At 41.9% G+C, this 22,500-nt stretch overlaps 1 protein-coding gene across 4 annotated transcripts in view; it reads right to left on the bottom strand.

Annotated features, from left to right (window-relative positions):
- The window catches only part of LOC118814675 (glutamate receptor 3-like), an 82,815-nt gene that overhangs the window by 6,387 nt on the left and 53,928 nt on the right, over positions 1–22,500 (bottom strand). For all 4 annotated transcript variants that reach the window (XM_036580385.1, XM_036580383.1, XM_036580382.1 and 1 more), the window contains 5 exons: positions 22,419–22,500; positions 21,524–21,691; positions 19,785–19,889; positions 17,989–18,096; positions 4,416–4,622 (listed from right to left, as the gene is read on the bottom strand). The exon at positions 22,419–22,500 is cut by the window's right edge and continues 80 nt beyond it. In XM_036580385.1, coding sequence (XP_036436278.1) covers positions 4,416–4,622; positions 17,989–18,096; positions 19,785–19,889; positions 21,524–21,691; positions 22,419–22,500 — 670 coding nt within the window. The remainder of the gene's footprint in view (positions 1–4,415; positions 4,623–17,988; positions 18,097–19,784; positions 19,890–21,523; positions 21,692–22,418) is intronic.

The following is a 22,500-nucleotide window of genomic DNA, read 5'->3' on the forward strand; positions in this document are numbered from 1 at the left end:
GGACACCAGAAGGTCAGCATCCATCACCAATTCACACAGTCAAACTGGGCGAGTTTTCAGATTTACAGATCTGCTGCAACACATTGTAAAGTTTTTCAGAAGAATCCAGGCAGAGTTACAGTTTCTAGACTATGAAGGACCAACTGGGTGAACCAGTCTGCTACAGCGCCACCCTGAGGCAGAGCAGAGCTGCAGCTCTAGTTAGTTAAGAACACCAAAGACAGAAGCTGATTGTGGGGGAAGCAGATAAACAATCAGCTTCACTCAGTCTGGATTACAGAGTCTGTTTTTCCATATCAGGCAAGATAACATCATAAGATTATTTTCAAGGACCCCCAGAATTCTGATTTTGAGACATTCAGGGGGTCCATGAGGCTAATTAGGGGCTCCCAGACCAACCGGACCCCCAGTATTTCTCACCCTGCTTCCAGTACAGATATTATCCACTTCATATTTACACTCATCGGACTTTGTACTAAAGTTTAAACAAATATGAACACGAATCATAAACATAAACATAAACATTCAAAAAACTAAATTCACTGCAAAAATGATTCAGACACACAAATTAATAACAGTGTCTGTTGTTGGCGCTTCCAGCTCTGAGAAGCTCAATGCGGTTCTGTGGTTCAGGTTCAACCAGTTCCTCTCAGCAAACCTTCGGCTCCATTTTCATTCAGTTCCAGTTTTATTATTGATATTAGTGATGATACTGATAATCCATTATTTGTTCAGGTTCTTAATTGTTTACACTCAGTCGTTAACTGGGCTGGTGCTGACTGTGCAACCCTGACTGAGCCAGACAGTTCGAGCAAACGGGCACGCGCTGACCACCCCTTATTAGTAGGCTTAGCTCAGGGGTCACAACCGCAATGTTAAGAAGAGCCATTTTGTCCTTTCAGCAAAAGTGAAACCAGCTTGGGAGCCACAACAGTTTATATCCGTTTTACCACCCTGGCTGTACATGAGTCTCAGTGTGTGCTGATGTTCTGGTTCAGGCTAAAAATATAAACCTCAGACTTACTTTGCGCTGCTTTAACCTTTAGGGCAGCTGTAGCCGCTTTTCTCGCATCTCAGTCAGGAAACTTTTCCGCGAGTTTTTTAGTGTAAAACATCTCTCAATGTTCAACTTTTTATGAAGCTAAAGTCGCTTCTCATTCGACAGCTTCACGTTCAAATTTTCCTGTTCCACCTTAAATAGTGCCTGAGGTGCCAGACTGTACTGCTGTGACATTTAAGGTGGAACAGGACAATTCGAACGAGAAGCTGGTGGATGAGAAGCGACTTCAGCTTCGCAAGCTGTTGCAGATTAAACGTATCAGGAAACCAGCGGAGTGATTATAAATGCGAATAAGTCCGTTCATCTCCAAAGTATGGATGTTCGTCTGAAATCTGAATGAGCAGTTCTACATTAACTCCAGCGTTTAAGACCATTTACTGTGAAGACTGTGTTAGAGCTGTGTTAGAGCTGTGTTAGAACTGTGTTATAACGGTTTTACAGTAAAGGAGGATTATGATATTTTATCTAAATGATGTATTATATTATTATTTATTATGTTATTTTACCTAAATCTAGTTCTGCTGTGGAGCCGCAGCAGCTCTGCAGTGGAGACCTTATTCAGGCCTGATTCACCCCAAACAGAGCCAGAGTCACCGATGAGAGTATTGAGGCTGAAGTGTTGCTGAAGGTTAATAAAGACTCTGAATGTCGTGTCTGTCTGTAAATATCGTACTGAAATGTTTAAATTGGAGCAGTTTTATTTCAACAGTTCACAATGTTTTGCACAAAGTTGTTTGTTTGTTTACAGTTATTTTGTTGATTTTTGTTAGGAAAAACCTAAATGATTGATTTTGCCTTTAGTCTAAGTTTTTGTTGGATATCAGGCCTTTGGTTGTGCAAGTCTGATTGTTGTTTACACTTAAACTCACTGTTTGGTGATCTTTTTGTTTATTTGCAGCTTTTCAATCGTTTGTTTCTGGCTCATGATTAAATGCAGTGTCTTGCTCAGTTGGGCTTGTTTGGTGAGTCGATTTGAGATTCACAAACGTTCTGACAGTCACGCTTTGAAAGTAGCCTCTACTTTCTCTGGAAAAGTAGCTAAATTGTAGCTATAAATTTCGGGAAAGTAGCTGCAAAGTAGCTAACTGCTCATTTTTCAGTAGCCACCCCGACCCTCTGTTCACCACAGTGGGTCTGAAACGCAGCGGTCAGGACGTGACTGAAGAGCCAACTTTCAGCTTTAATTTAAGGGCTTTAATAAAAACGCTGCACTGTTTTAGGATTTACAGCCATTTTTACAGAATCGCTTTATTTTCAAGTCAAATTTAACTCAAAACTAAACTAAACTGACTTGACAGCAGCAGGAAAAACTCAGAAGGAGAACCCATCACCCTCTGAACCACAGCTACAGCAAACAGCAACACACGAGCAAAACGAACAGAGAATAAAGTTTTACTATTAATTTAACAGTATTGATCACTGATCACTGATCACCACCAAATCCAAACTAGTTCTGTTCTTTTATTGGCTGATCAGGTGAAGCACCTTAATGAACCTTCATTCAGCACCTTTAAATCGCTTTACAGCATTAACTGATGAATATGCTGATTATTAGTATTATTATTAGTATTATTAGTGTTATTAGTGAGTCATTTTCTCCTCAAAACTAAATAAATGGAAATAATCAGAAATAAATGAGTGAATTTCACTCATTTAAAAACAGAAATGCAACATAATTCAAAATTAATGAAATAATTACATATAAAATAAATACTTTAATCACAAATTAAACCTGATAATTCAGAGCAAACCTGAAAGATGAATTTTTAGATCCTGTAGTCTGAAGAATGTAGAAGTAACAAAAACAAACAGAAGACAAACAAAAACAAACAGTTCGTCTTACCGTTCCAGCCAGAAACATCCATCTGTTTGTTCCTCTGACGTCTTTAAACATTAACACTCCGATCAGCCGAAGCAGCGCCTCGCTAGTCCAGTCAGAGTGGACCATAAATGACTAGCCATGTTTATAAGTTTAACCTGAACGATCACGACTGTAAGAACAGGAACTGTAAACCTGGAACTAAAACTATAATAGTTTTTATCAGCTAATAATAAATTAATGCTTTTGCTCACATTAAACTAACGATGCTACATTTTAAAGGAAACAACAGAAAATCTGAATCTGATTGTGAATAAAGGTATAAAAATTAAATGTATTTTAAAAATGTAAACAGGTTCTGTTTGACGGTCATCAAAGGCACAACTACACAAAACTTCTTTAGTCCAATCAGAAAAAGTCCTGATTTTTGGGTTAAACTGTCTGGAAATCTGAGATAAACAGACCAGAACGTCGTCGTATCTGAACACGGGTTTGAGTGGTTTTAGTCACTTTGTTCTCAGTGGCGCCATCTTTAGTTCCAAAATGTTCTTTTTCCAAATTTAGAAATTTGAGAGAATTTCTAATTTTCAGGGCTGTGAATTCTGACCAAGACCGAAGACCTGGGTGGAGTTAGCAACACTCGGGGACAGAGGAAGACGTCCAGCCACAAACCACCTCAGTGAGCCAAAACTGATCACTGATCACAGGAATATCTGAGAACAAACCTCCAAATGCCGACTTTATAAACCAAACAGACAATTTTACCAAGTTTTACCAAAAGGATGCAGCTCATTTCTCAGATGTGCAGCTACAGTTTTGTGTTCAAACCATAAAAGATTCCAGTCACATATTTTATTGTTTGTTCTTATTTAGGCTGCAAATTTAAGCTGATTTCTAATGACTTTTATTCAACAATTAAAACTCTGTGCTGTTGGAACTTCCAGCAAAGTCCAGTTTATGTTTTATTTATAGAAAGAAAAAGTTTATTTATATTGCGCTACATAATGTTTCTGTTATAGGTGAAACATTTTAGCATCAACAGTTTTTCTGCTGAAGTCAGACTGAAAAAAGCCCAGTAAAAGACACGTCCATCACCGACATCCTTCAATATTCACATTTCTAGTTATAATTATAGTTTTGTCTGTAAACAGGGAATTTTTATATAATTTGAGTTTGGTGAACAGTTTTGTTTTGAATAAAAACATCCACATTTTTTACCCCTGAAACTCAAAGCTGCTGATACAGAACATAGAAATTCAATGCAAACATTAATCATAGTGTAACTGTTGATAATTAGATGAGCAGTTATTCGGTTAGATTCACAAAGTGTAGCAAATTACGATTAAAATTATGTAAATTTCTGAAATTCTTAAACGTTAATGATGTTTCAGGGTGTATCACAGTAATAACTGTATGTTTTGACATCAGAGTGGGTGATTTTTAGCTAGTGTTGCTAACTTCACACACCCGTCCGTAAGTAATCCCACCCTCTGACCACCTGTCTGACCCCTAATGGGGTCATGACCTCTCACTTACCCCATACACCAGTTCTCCCACCATGCCGTTCCAGGTCCTGGTCTCGGGGTCACGCGCCCCATATTTGCCGTCGGCCACGATGGACAGTTTGTATTTGATCCCTACGTGTTTGGCGATCTCTGAGGCCAAGTCCACGCAGTAGCCCTCATAGCGGTCATTACCCTCCAACTGCATATAATTCCGCTTATACATCACATATGGAGCCTCCTGTTAACCAGATCAGACAGGGGTCAGCGGGGGGTCATCGCACGTGTTCAGAGAAGACACAGACACAAAACTGGGCAACATGCAGCCATGCTGGAGAAGCAGGCCTGTGCACAGACCCCCGGGGGGCTCAAAGAACAGCAACCTGGACGTAAATCAAACGTCATTTATTTCACAGCTTAAACTTTCAGAGCGATGATGTAATCATGCTTTAAAGCACACGCCGTAAAAAAGCCCACCGCAGTTTTAAAGGAGTGACGAGGGGGGGTGGGAGGTGGTTATGATGCCAGGGCGTTTATGATTAGCATATGCAGGATCATCACGACTCACTGAACCCACAGTTCTGTTCTTCTATTGAGGCACAAGGCAAAAAAGAAAACAGTGAAACTGAAGCTGCAGCTTCAACTGCAGCTCTGAACTGATACAAACTGTGCAGCTTAAAGCTGGTGGTTGATGGTTGCTATGCGGTTGCTTAGGTATCTGTGGGTTGCTAGGGAGTTGCTAGGTGGTTGCAGGTGGTTGCTATGGTATTCTACATGGTTTCATAGGGTGTTACTATTGGATTCACCCCCCGAGGTGTATCTGTGCATGTGGCCTCTGAGAAGATCAAACAGACACTGACGGCAACATTTAACACTCATTAAAGACAATTACGCTGTAATTCACCGATACAAGACACAAACAAACAAGGTCACGAATATTAATGAGCAGAGATTATGGGTAGCCAGCCTTCATTAGAGAACACAGAGCAGTGACACGGGTTCACTCAGAGCAGGAAGGGTGACACAGGGTCAATGGGGTCACTGCGGTTCTGGACTGTGGACAGTGATGGTGGGGAGGGCTGTGGTCAGTAAGCAGGAAAGGCTTTGGTCAGTAAGTGGCGAGGGCTGTGGTCAGTAAGTGGCAATGGCTGCGGTCAGTAAGCGGGAAAGGCTGTGGTCAGTAAGTGGGGAGGGCTGTGGAGAGTAAGCGGGAAAGGCTGTGGTCAGTAAGTGGGGAGGGCTTTGGTCAGTAAGTGGCCATGACGTTGAGGAAGTATAGAGAGAAGCTCACCCACACACACATACACACTTGTTTATGTACCTTGTGGGGACATGAGGTCATACAGGTCTCCCGTGTGTTTTACTGCACAGAAGCCGGAGACGCCGTCGTTTACTTACGAGCGGAAAGTCGAATAAAGAAGAAAAGCTCATTTCCTGAAGAAAATGCAGAGCGACTGCACAGCTTAAGCAGTTACTATGGTGTTGCTAGGGTGTGGACAAGTGGTTGCTATGGTATCCCATGCTACGGTATCGCTAGGTGCTTTGTAGGTAAATGCTATGGTATCTCAAGTGGTATCTGAATTTTGCACAGTATTGTCCCAAATGACTATGGACTGTAAGTATCAATGTGTTATTAGAACTGATCCTAATCTTAACCTGAGGACCTGAAAACAAACTGTATTTTAAACATGGAGCTCATTAGCAACTTTACACAGATTTTGATGAGTCTTTTTTTGCATGACCACTTTAGTCCTCACAAGTGTAGAAATCCAAGTGTTAACACACACACACACACACACACTCACACACAGGTGTATGTCTGTAGGTAGTGAGGTGTTCAGTGTTTTTCCTGTGATTTGTGCTGAAGGCTTTAAAACCTCTACAGAACAGAACACAAACCACAGAACGAGAGCGCTGTCGACATTACTAATCTAATCTAATCTAATCTAATCCACCACATAAACGCTGATTAATAAAACTTTCATATTCACATTTAGTTCACACTGTAAATAAAAATGAATTTACATTAACAGTATTTTTAATGGAATGTTGATCAGGAAATTTGCAGGTCCATGTTGAATAAAAACGTACTTTAATTTCATTTCATATTTCATGTCAACTAATTTTAATTATAACCTGTTTATAATTTTTCTCATATTTATCTTCTATATACATACATTCATAATAAAACATCATTTTGAAAGATATCAGAGCCGTCCAATCAGGCCTCACTCTGCTCCCTGCTAAAGGACGTTAGCTTAGCATGCTAGTTTTGCGTGTTTGTCTACTGCTGCTCTAACTTACTGTTGTCATGAAGTTCTGATTTTGCCTATGATGATCAGATCATAGGCAGAGTCAGAAAAGGCAGCCATGTCCTTTAAATGTAAGATAAGGCGAACCTTATGGTACATTTAAATATGACCGTGGGGCTCCGCTAACTTACCTAGCCTAGCGAACGTCAGATCTACGACCCTAAACTAGCCTAGCGAACATCAGATCTACGCCCTAAACTAGCCTAGCAAACATCAGATCTACACCCTAAACTAGCCTAGCAAACATCAAATCTTGGCCCTAAACTAGCCTAGCAAACAGCAAATCTACGCCCTAAACTAGCCTAGCAAACGTCAGATCTATGCACTAAACTAGACTAGCGAACATCAAATCTCGGCCCTAAACTAGCCTAGCAAACGTCAGATCTACGCCCTAAACTAGCCTAGCAAACGTCAGATCTATGCCCTAAACTAGCCTAGCAAACATCAGATCTATGCCCTAAACTAGCCTAGCAAACATCAGATCTATGCCCTAAACTAGCCTAGCAAACATCAGATCTATGCATTAAACTAGCCTAGCGAACATCAGATCTACACCCTAAACTAGCCTAGCGAACATCAGATCTACACCCTAAACTAGCCTAGCAAACAGCAAATCTACGCCCTAAACTAGCCTAGCAAACGTCAGATCTATGCACTAAACTAGACTAGCGAACATCAAATCTCGGCCCTAAACTAGCCTAGCAAACGTCAGATCTACGCCCTAAACTAGCCTAGCAAACGTCAGATCTATGCCCTAAACTAGCCTAGCAAACATCAGATCTATGCACTAAACTAGCCTAGCAAACATCAGATCTATGCACTAAACTAGCCTAGCAAACATCAGATCTATGCATTAAACTAGCCTAGCGAACATCAGATCTACACCCTAAACTAGCCTAGCGAACATCAGATCTACACCCTAAACTAGCCTAGCAAAACATCAGATCTACGCCCTAAACTAGCCTAGCAAACATCAGATCTACGCCCTAAACTAGCCTAGCAAACGTCAGATCTACGCACTAAACTAGACTAGCAAACATCAGATCTACACCCTAAACTAGCCTAGCAAACATCAGATCTACACCTTAAACTAGCCTAGCAAACATCAGATCTACGCCCTAAACTAGCCTAGCAAACATCAGATCTACACCCTAAACTAGCCTAGCAAACGTCAGATCTACGCACTAAACTAGCCTAGCAAACGTCAGATCTACACCCTAAACTAGCCTAGCAAACGTCAGATCTACACACTAAACTAGACTAGCAAACATCAGATCTACGCCCTAAACTAGCCTAGCAAACATCAGATCTACGCCCTAAACTAGCCTAGCAAACGTCAGATCTACACCCTAAACTAGCCTAGCGAACATCAGATCTTGGCCTAAACTAGCCTAGCAAACAGCAAATCTACGCCCTAAAACTAGCCTAGCAAACGTCAGATCTAAGCACTAAACTAGCCTAGCGAACATCAAATCTCGGCCCTAAACTAGCCTAGCAAACGTCAGATCTACGCCCTAAACTAGCCTAGCAAACGTCAGATCTATGCCCTAAACTAGCCTAGCAAACATCAGATCTATGCCCTAAACTAGCCTAGCAAACATCAGATCTATGCCCTAAACTAGCCTAGCAAACATCAGATCTATGCATTAAAACTAGCCTAGCGAACATCAGATCTACACCCTAAACTAGCCTAGCGAACATCAGATCTACACCCTAAACTAGCCTAGCAAACATCAGATCTACGCCCTAAACTAGCCTAGCAAACATCAGATCTACGCCCTAAACTAGCCTAGCAAACGTCAGATCTACACCTTAAACTAGCCTAGCAAACATCAGATCTACGCCCTAAACTAGCTAGCAAACATCAGATCTACACCCTAAACTAGCCTAGCAAACATCAGATCTACGCACTAAAACTAGCCTAGCAAAACGTCAGATCTACACCCTAAACTAGCCTAGCAAACGTCAGATCTACACACTAAACTAAAACTAGCAAACATCAGATCTACACCCTAAACTAGCCTAGCGAACATCAGATCTGCGCCCTAAACTAGCCTAGCAAACGTCAGATCTACACCCTAAACTAGCCTAGCAAACGTCAGATCTACACACTAAACTAGACTAGCAAACATCAGATCTACGCCCTAAACTAGCCTGGCAAACATCAGATCTACGCCCTAAACTAGCCTACCAAACGTCAGATTTAAGCCCTAAACTAGCCTAGCAAACATCAGATCTACACCCTAAACTAGCCTAGGAAACGTCAGATCTACACCCTAAACTAGCCTAGCAAACGTCAGATCTACGCCCTAAAACTAGCCTAGGAAACGTCAGATCTACGCCCTAAACTAGCCTAGCAAACATCAGATCTAGCACTAAAACTAGCCTAGCGAACATCAGATCTACACCCTAAAACTAGCCTAGCAAACGTCAGATCTACACCCTAAACTAGCCTAGCAAACGTCAGATCTATGCCCTAAACTAGCCTAGCAAACATCAGATCTACGCCCTAAACTAGCCTAGCAAACATCAGATCTACACCCTAAACTAGCCTAGCAAACATCAGATCTACGCCCTAAACTAGCCTAGCAAACATCAAATCTACACCCTAAACTAGCCTAGCAAACATCAGATCTATGCACTAAACTAGCCTAGCAAACATCAGATCTACACCCTAAACTAGCCTAGCAAACGTCAGATTTACACCCTAAACTAGCCTAGCAAACATCAGATCTACGCCCTAAACTAGCCTAGCAAACGTCAGATCTACACCCTAAACTAGCCTAGGAAACGTCAGATCTACACCCTAAACTAGCCTAGCAAACGTCAGATGTACGCCCTAAACTAGCCTACCAAACGTCAGATCTACGCCCTAAACTAGCCTACCAAACGTTAGATCTACGCCCTAAACTAGCCTAGCAAACGTCAGATCTACACCCTAAACTAGCCTACCAAACGTCAGATCTACACCCTAAACTAGCCTAGCAAACATCAGATCTACACCCTAAACTAGCCTAGCAAACATCAGATCTACGCCGTAAACTAGCCTAGCAAACGTCAGATCTACACCCTAAACTAGCCTAGCAAACATCAGATCTATGCACTAAACTAGCCTAGCAAACGTCAGATCTACACCCTAAACTAGCCTAGCAAAACGTCAGATCTACACCCTAAACTAGCCTAGCAAACATCAGATCTATGCACTAAAACTAGCCTAGCAAACATCAGATCTACGCACTAAACTAGCCTAGCAAACGTCAGATCTACACCCTAAACTAGCCTAGCAAACGTCAGATCTACACACTAAACTAGACTAGCAAACATCAGATCTATGCCTAAACTAGCCTAGCAAACGTCAGATCTACGTCCTAAACTAGCCTAGCAAACATCAGATCTATGCCCTAAACTAGGCTAGCAAACATCAGATCTACACCCTAAACTAGCCTAGGAAACGTCAGATCTACACCCTAAACTAGCCTAGGAAACGTCAGATCTACACCCTAAACTAGCCTAGTGAACATCAGATCTACACCCTAAACTAGCCTAGCAACTAGCAAATCAACTCACACACCAAACCACATTAATGAACATGCAATCTAAGCACTAAACTAGCCTAGCAAACATCAGATCTACACCCTAAACTAGCCTAGCAAACATCAGATCTACGCACTAAACTAGCCTAGCGAACATCAGATCTATGCCCTAAACTAGCCTAGCAAACATCAGATCTACACCCTAAACTAGCCTAGCAAACGTCAGATCTACACCCTAAACTAGCCTAGCAAACATCAGATCTACACCCTAAACTAGCCTAGCAAACATCAGATCTACGCCCTAAACTAGCCTAGCAAACATCAGATCTACGCCCTAAACTAGCCTAGCAAACATCAGATCTATGCCCTAAACTAGCCTAGCAAACATCAGATCTACACCTTAAACTAGCCTAGCAAACGTCAGATCTACACCCTAAACTAGCCTAGGAAACGTCAGATCTACACCCTAAACTAGCCTAGCAAACGTCAGATCTACACCCTAAACTAGCCTAGCAAACGTCAGATCTACACCCTAAACTAGCCTAGCAAATGTCAGATCTACACCCTAAACTAGCCTAGCAAACATCAGATCTACACCCTAAACTAGCCTAGCAAACATCAGATCTATGCACTAAACTAGCCTAGCAAACATCAGATCTACACCCTAAACTAGCCTAGGAAACGTCAGATCTACACCCTAAACTAGCCTAGCAAACATCAGATCTACACCCTAAACTAGCCTAGCAAACGTCAGATCTACGCCCTAAACTAGACTAGCAAACGTCAGATCTATACACTAAACTAGCCTAGCAAACATCAGATCTACGCCCTAAACTAGCCTAGCAAACATCAGATCTATGCCCTAAACTAGGCTAGCAAACATCAGATCTACACCCTAAACTAGCCTAGGAAACGTCAGATCTACACCCTAAACTAGCCTAGGAAACGTCAGATCTACACCCTAAACTAGCCTAGTGAACATCAGATCTACACCCTAAACTAGCCTAGCAACTAGCAAATCAACTCACACACCAAACCACATTAATGAACATGCAATCTAAGCACTAAACTAGCCTAGCAAACATCAGATCTACACCCTAAACTAGCCTAGCAAACATCAGATCTACGCACTAAACTAGCCTAGCGAACATCAGATCAATGCACTAAACTAGCCTAGCAAACATCAGATCTACACCCTAAACTAGCCTAGCAAACGTCAGATCTACACCCTAAACTAGCCTAGCAAACATCAGATCTACACCCTAAACTAGCCTAGCAAACATCAGATCTACACCCTAAACTAGCCTAGCAAACATCAGATCTATGCACTAAACTAGCCTAGCAAACATCAGATCTACACCTTAAACTAGCCTAGCAAACGTCAGATCTACACCCTAAACTAGCCTAGCAAACGTCAGATCTACACCCTAAACTAGCCTAGCAAACGTCAGATCTACACCCTAAACTAGCCTAGCAAATGTCAGATCTACACCCTAAACTAGCCTAGCAAACATCAGATCTATGCACTAAACTAGCCTAGCAAACATCAGATCTACACCCTAAACTAGCCTAGGAAACGTCAGATCTACACCCTAAACTAGCCTAGCAAACGTCAGATCTACACCCTAAACTAGCCTAGCAAACGTCAGATCTACACCCTAAACTAGCCTAGCAAACATCAGATCTACACCCTAAACTAGCCTAGCAAACATCAGATCTACACCCTAAACTAGCCTAGCAAACATCAGATCTATGCACTAAACTAGCCTAGCAAACATCAGATCTACACCCTAAACTAGCCTAGCAAACGTCAGATCTACACCCTAAACTAGCCTAGCAAACGTCAGATCTACACCCTAAACTAGCCTAGCAAACATCAGATCTACGCACTAAACTAGCCTAGCAAACATCAGATCTACACCCTAAACTAGCCTAGGAAACGTCAGATCTACACCCTAAACTAGCCTACCAAACGTCAGATCTACACCCTAAACTAGCCTAGCAAACATCAGATCTATGCACTAAACTAGCCTAGCGAACATCAGATCTACACCCTAAACTAGCCTAGCAAACGTCAGATCTACACCCTAAACTAGCCTAGCAAACATCAGATCTACACCCTAAACTAGCCTAGCAAACATCAGATCTACACCCTAAACTAGCCTAGCAAACATCAGATCTACACCCTAACTAGCCTAGCAAACATCAGATCTATGCACTAAACTAGCCTAGCAAACATCAGATCTACACCTAAACTAGCCTAGCAAACGTCAGATCTACACCCTAAACTAGCCTAGCAAACATCAGATCTACACCCTAAACTAGCCTAGCAAACGTCAGATCTACACCCTAAACTAGCCTAGCAAACATCAGATCTACACCCTAAACTAGCCTAGCAACTAGCAAATCAACTCACACACCAAACCACATTAATGAACATGCAATCTAAGCACTAAACTAGCCTAGCAAACATCAGATCTACACCCTAAACTAGCCTAGCAAACATCAGATCTACGCACTAAACTAGCCTAGCGAACATCAGATCAATGCACTAAACTAGCCTAGCAAACATCAGATCTACACCCTAAACTAGCCTAGCAAACGTCAGATCTACACCCTAAACTAGCCTAGCAAACATCAGATCTACACCCTAAACTAGCCTAGCAAACATCAGATCTACACCCTAAACTAGCCTAGCAAACATCAGATCTATGCACTAAACTAGCCTAGCAAACATCAGATCTACACCTTAAACTAGCCTAGCAAACGTCAGATCTACACCCTAAACTAGCCTAGCAAACGTCAGATCTACACCCTAAACTAGCCTAGCAAACGTCAGATCTACACCCTAAACTAGCCTAGCAAACGTCAGATCTACGCACTAAACTAGACTAGCAAACATCAGATCTACACCCTAAACTAGCCTAGCAAACATCAGATCTACACCTTAAACTAGCCTAGCAAACATCAGATCTACGCCCTAAACTAGCCTAGCAAACATCAGATCTACACCCTAAACTAGCCTAGCAAACGTCAGATCTACGCACTAAACTAGCCTAGCAAACGTCAGATCTACACCCTAAACTAGCCTAGCAAACGTCAGATCTACACACTAAACTAGACTAGCAAACATCAGATCTACGCCCTAAACTAGCCTAGCAAACATCAGATCTACGCCCTAAACTAGCCTAGCAAACGTCAGATCTACACCCTAAACTAGCCTAGCGAACATCAGATCTTGGCCCTAAACTAGCCTAGCAAACAGCAAATCTACGCCCTAAACTAGCCTAGCAAACGTCAGATCTAAGCACTAAACTAGCCTAGCGAACATCAAATCTCGGCCCTAAACTAGCCTAGCAAACGTCAGATCTACGCCCTAAACTAGCCTAGCAAACGTCAGATCTATGCCCTAAACTAGCCTAGCAAACATCAGATCTATGCCCTAAACTAGCCTAGCAAACATCAGATCTATGCCCTAAACTAGCCTAGCAAACATCAGATCTATGCATTAAACTAGCCTAGCGAACATCAGATCTACACCCTAAACTAGCCTAGCGAACATCAGATCTACACCCTAAACTAGCCTAGCAAACATCAGATCTACGCCCTAAACTAGCCTAGCAAACATCAGATCTACGCCCTAAACTAGCCTAGCAAACGTCAGATCTACACCTTAAACTAGCCTAGCAAACATCAGATCTACGCCCTAAACTAGCCTAGCAAACATCAGATCTACACCCTAAACTAGCCTAGCAAACATCAGATCTACGCACTAAACTAGCCTAGCAAACGTCAGATCTACACCCTAAACTAGCCTAGCAAACGTCAGATCTACACACTAAACTAAACTAGCAAACATCAGATCTACACCCTAAACTAGCCTAGCGAACATCAGATCTGCGCCCTAAACTAGCCTAGCAAACGTCAGATCTACACCCTAAACTAGCCTAGCAAACGTCAGATCTACACACTAAACTAGACTAGCAAACATCAGATCTACGCCCTAAACTAGCCTGGCAAACATCAGATCTACGCCCTAAACTAGCCTACCAAACGTCAGATTTAAGCCCTAAACTAGCCTAGCAAACATCAGATCTACACCCTAAACTAGCCTAGGAAACGTCAGATCTACACCCTAAACTAGCCTAGCAAACGTCAGATCTACGCCCTAAACTAGCCTAGGAAACGTCAGATCTACGCCCTAAACTAGCCTAGCAAACATCAGATCTATGCACTAAACTAGCCTAGCGAACATCAGATCTACACCCTAAACTAGCCTAGCAAACGTCAGATCTACACCCTAAACTAGCCTAGCAAACGTCAGATCTATGCCCTAAACTAGCCTAGCAAACATCAGATCTACGCCCTAAACTAGCCTAGCAAACATCAGATCTACACCCTAAACTAGCCTAGCAAACATCAGATCTACGCCCTAAACTAGCCTAGCAAACATCAGATCTACACCCTAAACTAGCCTAGCAAACATCAGATCTATGCACTAAACTAGCCTAGCAAACATCAGATCTACACCCTAAACTAGCCTAGCAAACGTCAGATTTACACCCTAAACTAGCCTAGCAAACATCAGATCTACGCCCTAAACTAGCCTAGCAAACGTCAGATCTACACCCTAAACTAGCCTAGGAAACGTCAGATCTACACCCTAAACTAGCCTAGCAAACGTCAGATGTACGCCCTAAACTAGCCTACCAAACGTCAGATCTACGCCCTAAACTAGCCTACCAAACGTTAGATCTACGCCCTAAACTAGCCTAGCAAACGTCAGATCTACACCCTAAACTAGCCTACCAAACGTCAGATCTACACCCTAAACTAGCCTAGCAAACATCAGATCTACACCCTAAACTAGCCTAGCAAACATCAGATCTACGCCGTAAACTAGCCTAGCAAACGTCAGATCTACACCCTAAACTAGCCTAGCAAACATCAGATCTATGCACTAAACTAGCCTAGCAAACGTCAGATCTACACCCTAAACTAGCCTAGCAAACGTCAGATCTACACCCTAAACTAGCCTAGCAAACATCAGATCTATGCACTAAACTAGCCTAGCAAACATCAGATCTACGCACTAAACTAGCCTAGCAAACGTCAGATCTACACCCTAAACTAGCCTAGCAAACGTCAGATCTACACACTAAACTAGACTAGCAAACATCAGATCTATGCCCTAAACTAGCCTAGCAAACGTCAGATCTACGTCCTAAACTAGCCTAGCAAACATCAGATCTATGCCCTAAACTAGGCTAGCAAACATCAGATCTACACCCTAAACTAGCCTAGGAAACGTCAGATCTACACCCTAAACTAGCCTAGGAAACGTCAGATCTACACCCTAAACTAGCCTAGTGAAACATCAGATCTACACCCTAAACTAGCCTAGCAACTAGCAATCAACTCACACACCAAACCACATTAATGAACATGCAATCTAAGCACTAAACTAGCCTAGCAAACATCAGATCTACACCCTAAACTAGCCTAGCAAACATCAGATCTACGCACTAAACTAGCCTAGCGAACATCAGATCTATGCCCTAAACTAGCCTAGCAAACATCAGATCTACACCCTAAACTAGCCTAGCAAACGTCAGATCTACACCCTAAACTAGCCTAGCAAACATCAGATCTACACCCTAAACTAGCCTAGCAAACATCAGATCTACGCCCCTAAACTAGCCTAGCAAACATCAGATCTACGCCCTAAACTAGCCTAGCAAACATCAGATCTACGCCCTAAACTAGCCTAGCAAACATCAGATCTACACCCTAAACTAGCCTAGCAAACGTCAGATCTACACCCTAAACTAGCCTAGCAAACGTCAGATCTACACCCTAAACTAGCCTAGCAAACGTCAGATCTACACCCTAAACTAGCCTAGCAAACGTCAGATCTACACCCTAAACTAGCCTAGCAAATGTCAGATCTACACCCTAAACTAGCCTAGCAAACATCAGATCTACACCCTAAACTAGCCTAGCAAACATCAGATCTATGCACTAAACTAGCCTAGCAAACATCAGATCTACACCCTAAACTAGCCTAGGAAACGTCAGATCTACACCCTAAACTAGCCTAGCAAACATCAGATCTACACCCTAAACTAGCCTAGCAAACGTCAGATCTACACCCTAAACTAGACTAGCAAACGTCAGATCTATACACTAAACTAGCCTAGCAAACATCAGATCTACGCCCTAAACTAGCCTAGCAAACATCAGATCTACGCCCTAAACTAGGCTAGCAAACATCAGATCTACACCCTAAACTAGCCTAGGAAACGTCAGATCTACACCCTAAACTAGCCTAGGAAACGTCAGATCTACACCCTAAACTAGCCTAGTGAACATCAGATCTACACCCTAAACTAGCCTAGCAACTAGCAAATCAACTCACACACCAAACCACATTAATGAACATGCAATCTAAGCACTAAACTAGCCTAGCAAACATCAGATCTACACCCTAAACTAGCCTAGCAAACATCAGATCTACACCCTAAACTAGCCTAGCAAACGTCAGATTTAAGCGCTAAACCTAGTCTCGTAAATCTCTGTTTACAAACTAAACTTCCAACCAAACAGTGAAATCCATTCGTTGGCTTTCTCTTTAAGGTTCTTCTGTCTGGAGCTGAAATGTTCACATCTTCTCTAATGAGTAGAAATAATTCATCAAACATTGATTTTAAAACTGTCTTGACTTGTTTGAAGCTCCGCCTCCCCCTGAATCCGGCTCTCCTCCTCGCTAGTGTTAGCTTTAGCTCCTCCTCACGTAATTAACAGTGCAGCTTCGTTAATTAAGTTTATCTACTGTTTAATTAACTTTATCCCAGTTTCCTTCCTCGACCTCTTCACTCCAGAGTGGAGCTCTGCTCCAGTCTGCTCTGCACTGCTGCTGCATGATTGGCTGATTAGATAATCGCATGATGGGTAGGTGTGGCTAATAAAGTGCATAGTAAGTATATAAATAGAAATAATGCTTATTTCATTATACATAACTTAAAAGTACATTTACTGTCATGCAAAGTGTCTAAAAAGTGTTTCATGTAATTTTTATATATGATATATTTGAACAAATAAGCCGTTTATTTAACCCATTTAATTCACTCTTGCTACTCTATCACGTTGGTCCCTCCAAATGGTTGACGCTGGCGGCTCCTGATTGGACGGCTGGAAGCGCTTCAGCACAGATCAGCAGTGACACAGAGTAGAGACCTGAAAGTGGGCGGGGCTTGTGTCCGCCCCCCTGCACATTTCGAACGCTCCGTATTTTGTGTCACAAGTGAGAAAAGCTGACTGTTCGTGTTTCTGTTTGATGTGTCGTGTTGTGCCGTTTGCGGCTCGTCTCCCGTCGCAGCAGCGCAGGCGCGTACTTACGTATGGTATGAGCGAGAGAGAGAGGGAGAGAGAGAGAGAGAGAGAGAAAGAGAGAGGGAGAGAGAGGGAGAGAGAGGGAGGAAGCCTAGCCTGTTTCATTACCAAAGCCGGTATTGTGATGTCACTGCTACAACAGGCCACCGTGGCAGGGAGTGACGATGCTTTGACGCCCACACGGACACAGTTGAAACACTCACAAGTGATCGACTGTTTCAACATGTAGTGAGTGGGTGGAAAGCAAAATGAAAGAAGAAAACGGTTCTGCCCCCCCAGGACAGAACGTAACGCTCGCGCTCCGCCTGGAGAGGCAGAAGGATTCACAGTAGGGACGTTTCGTTCTCAAAAGCAGCTTCGGAAAGTGTACCATAATAGTAGTGACCACAATTGTTCGGTTTTCCACAGAAGAGGATTCGTTGGTAACCTGCAGCTCCACTATATAAACAAATTTCTCATATTCGTTCCAGTACCCAATCTGCAACACACAGACAGCAGACAGTCAGAAGAGCACGAGAACAGCCGGACAGCAAACAGGGCAGCAGGACAGTCGCAGGGCCAGCCGTGATCTCGAAACGACCGCCATGAGAAATCGGGGGGAGCGTAGTCTAACTAGGCAGAGCTCACAGTAGGGGGCGCTGGTTCGCTCGTCATCGTCCAGCAGACAACAAGCCTGCCGTTAGCCTGGGCTACAGGCAGCACAGACTAGTCGACTGTACTGCTCAGCGATGGAGCTTTAAGATCAACGTCACGTGATTATCACACTAACAACATGGCCGCCTCAGAGGGGACGGCAGGTGAGGAGGCTGGAGATTCTGCGGTCAGTATCTCTGGTTCCCTGAAGGTCAGCAATGCAGTCCAGGGCTCATTGGAAAGATCCTGAACGCTACAGTAAAGTCCTGTGTGGTTGGAGAGGATCACTAACGCCCTGTAATCCTGTCCAGTTTGAAGTTGGTTACTTTTATCATCGCCGAGTTACGGTGCTCTACATTTCTCTGGCTGCCTGGAGCTCCGCCGTGGACGAGCTTCTCCACTAAGTTGGATACAAATTTGCAAAAAAATATGAAGTGTAAGTTTTAAGAATTTCAGGAGATCCATGGCTGAAATGACCCAGCCAGCTTGTTACCGATTGAAGTTAAAGAGTGAAGACTAGAGAAATTTGGAGCGGGGTTTACAGGGGTCCTTAGCGCTGCGGTCACCAAAAGTTAAATAAGTGTGTGTTCTCATTTAGGAGATCACGTCTGGCCCCGTGAGACTAACGTCCGGGTGGATAACGGCGACATGATTTAGTTTCAGTTCTGAGAATTATTTAACCAAGATATTAAAAAATGAGAAAATCAGTGAACTTAATAAAAACAATCTGATTTTTAGTTATTTAATCATGAACAGCTACACACATCACAGCACTGTTTACTTTATAAATGGCCTTTTATAAATGTGATGATGCTGATTTCTACTAGCATCTCTATGAGAATCGCTATGTTATGCTAGCACTTTGTTCCGCTTCTGAAAGCTGGAAAACTAGAAAAAAACCTAAATCTAATTAAATCTAGTTTATATTTCAGCCTCAAACACAACAACATCTTACAGTTATTACTGTATTTATCACTATTAAAAGTAGCCGCGTCCATCGCTGACTGAATGCCAGTTATTGACCCGGAGGTTTAGCAAACATTCTGGTTCATTCTATTACAGAGCTGTAGAGTGGTGCAGTATGGGAAATGTAGTTTTTAGCAATGCTCTGATAAAAAATACATTTGTTAATAAAGAAAATAAAGAAAATACGGTACTTAGAATAAAAATTCTAAACATAAGAAAGAAAATGGAACTGTAAACTACATTTCTAAAGTTTTTTGAATAAATAAAACTGTAAATGTATGTATATATGTAATGTATTACATAATTGTGATACATGAAACTATAATTATGATGGATTTAATAATGTAATAAGGCCTTTAATATTATTTAAAGAGCACTTAAAGTTCTTCACAGTGAAATAGAAAGTTTAAAAAATAAAATAAATAAATATGAATATAAACATGAATATTGGCACATCCCATAAAATTCACAGCAGTAATGATGGTTTGTTTCTAATGTAGTATTAGTTTCTCAGTGAAATGATGGTTTGGTGATGTGATGTTATGTGATGTGACGTGACCTGCTGACCTTTCTGGCTCCTCCAGGCTTCATCTCGTAAACGTCGACCGTGTAGTTCGAGCGTCGGCCGAACGAGTCGAACTGAATGTTGCCCGTCATCCCCTGAACCTGAACCTACACGACAACAGCACAGATAACACCCAGCAAATAACAACAACAACAGCAACAACACAAACAATCACTGCAGAACAACAACAATCACATGGCGAGGTTCCCCGACTGTGAGACAGATGATGACAGACACATTTAAAGAACAGTTTACTTACATGACAATAAAACAAACAAAATAAACAATTCATATGAGAAACTTCAACCCCATAAACGTCGGGGCTCCTGAGGGTCCAACGTTACCAAATAATAAGCTTTAAACTACAATAAATGAAATCTTAACAAGAGAAATCATCTTAAATCTCATCTTAAAGTCTAAACATCTAATATTTCTCATTTTGATTTGATAATACACACATGATAGAATTATATAACTTATTTCTAGATGTTTTGTACTCGTTTTCTCACTATATGGACAAATAATTTTGTTTCAAACGTTTCTTAAAATAAACACAATTATCTGCCAATATTGGAAGATATTTGTACTTTTTACTTAACAAAATTACTGAAAACAAGTAAAACGTTGAGAAATAAATGACGTCATTTTATAATGAGCTCACAATAATCTCAACATGAGGAATATTAGATCATTTTACTTGCTGAGACACCGTTTTTTGCAGTGTGAGCCCTGTTAGAACTGGATTAGTTTAATCTGGGGAGGGGCTGTAATCTGAGTGACCACTGACGAGATCTGAGATTGTAATCATTTTGGTATGTTTCCTTTCCCGTTGGCTGCATTTTGGAAATTGAATGAACCCACTTTATTAGCCTAATGCTAATCTTACATTAACTATAAAGCAAAAACAGACTCAACGTAAGTACAGCAACGAAATGTCAGTGCTCGGCCAGCGCACTGCAAACGCTCGGCCAGCGCACTGCAAACGCTCGGCCAGCGCACTGCAAACGCTCAGCCAGCGCACTGCAAACGCTCGGCCAGCGAACTGCAAAATCTTGGTCCTGTACAAACTCACCGCGTGCTCTTACATTACTGTGGCAGTTAAAACACTCAGTACTGAAGGGGGCGCTAGAGGACCAATCAGAGAGGATCTACTGTTATTCCTCAGCAGCTGAATGTGGACAGTAGAGGAGAGCTTCAGCTCTTCTGCTGGAACCGAAAGGCCATAATGGATCATATTTTTTTGTCCACATGATGATGTTTCGATCTGAGCTGTTTGGGGTAATTTGGTGAAATTACAGAGTTTCTTTATCCTGTATGGGTCGGTCAGTCTAATCACACCCAGATTACATTACTGACCTCCTGTGGTTAAACTAATCCAGCTCCAGTAAGCATTTACTGTGGAATAAAACTGGGATTTGAGGAGTTTAACAAACAACAGTAGAAAGATCACAGACGAACGTGAAGAATGAGAGGCGTTCTGAGGACCTGAGCCCGACCGACACGAACACGTCATCGCGATTTTAAGAAGTTAAATTTAAAACCAATAATATCATTTTTATTTGATTTATTGGGTCAAAATCTATTAAAATGTTGCGGCGTGACTGACAGCTGTTCTCACACAGCAGGAGCTCACAGTCTTCATCTGAGGAGATGTTACTGCAGTGTCTGTGTGGTTATTACGGACAGAATCTCACTATCAGTAGAACGATATATCGGCCGAGCCCTCCGAGTCGCCTCATACCATTTTGAGGGCCCTCTCGATGTCGATGCCTTGGCTCCAGGGCACGGCCGGATTGGCCAGGCAGTCTCCGGCGCTACCTCTCCGAGAAATATCCACCCGCTGACGCCGCAGGTACCGGAACGCCTCCGCAATCACCAGGATGGCATCGTGGGTCAACGCCGACGTGTACTGAACACAAACAGACACGTTAGTCTTTATACTTTCTACACTCGTCAAGAAATGATATACAGAACTGAGCAAAAATCACGTTATTTAAACTGCTTATCTGAATCATGTGTTATTAAAAACACCATGAAACATTCAAATAAACACAAATATGCACAGTAACAAAAAGAAGAAGATGTTTTTAGTATATATCCTTCACAGCTGCTTGATTATAGCAAAATACAATAAAAGTCACGATTATTGTGATCAATATTGAGATTATGATTATTCACTGACTTTGGAAGCATCATTTACTGAACTTGTAAAAACTTGTCTTTTTAACACTGGATTTTCTTTAACTGTAAATATAATTTAATGAAAAACAAACAAAAAATGTAAAAGCTGATAAATTATATATATATATATATATGCGCACTGTAAAGGAAAGGGGGGCACTGGATTTCTAACACAGATATCATAGAGAGCATCATTGTGAAACAAAATGCGGCAAAATAATCATTTTATTTCAATTATCTTGTCTTTATAATTGTTGGAAGCCAAAATCATAATTAAAAATATAACTCGGTTAATTTAAAGAACAAAGTTCGGTTCCAGATCTCTGGTTATTGTATGTTTAATGTTTGTATTTATTTCAATGTTGGTGTTCTTCTGTCTTCCACACAGAACAGAAATCTGCTGAAAACGTATTCGGTAACTGTAGAGTTTAACGAGCTGGTAAAGGATCAGAGACCTTCAGCGGCACGTTTTTAGCCTCAGGAAACTCCCTCTCGTCCAGACGGTCCCAGCGCTGCAGGAACTGCTGCACTATCGGG

Source organism: Colossoma macropomum, unplaced genomic scaffold (genome assembly GCF_904425465.1).
Source record: "Colossoma macropomum unplaced genomic scaffold, Colossoma_macropomum, whole genome shotgun sequence".
Taxonomy (NCBI): Eukaryota; Metazoa; Chordata; class Actinopteri; order Characiformes; family Serrasalmidae; genus Colossoma; species Colossoma macropomum.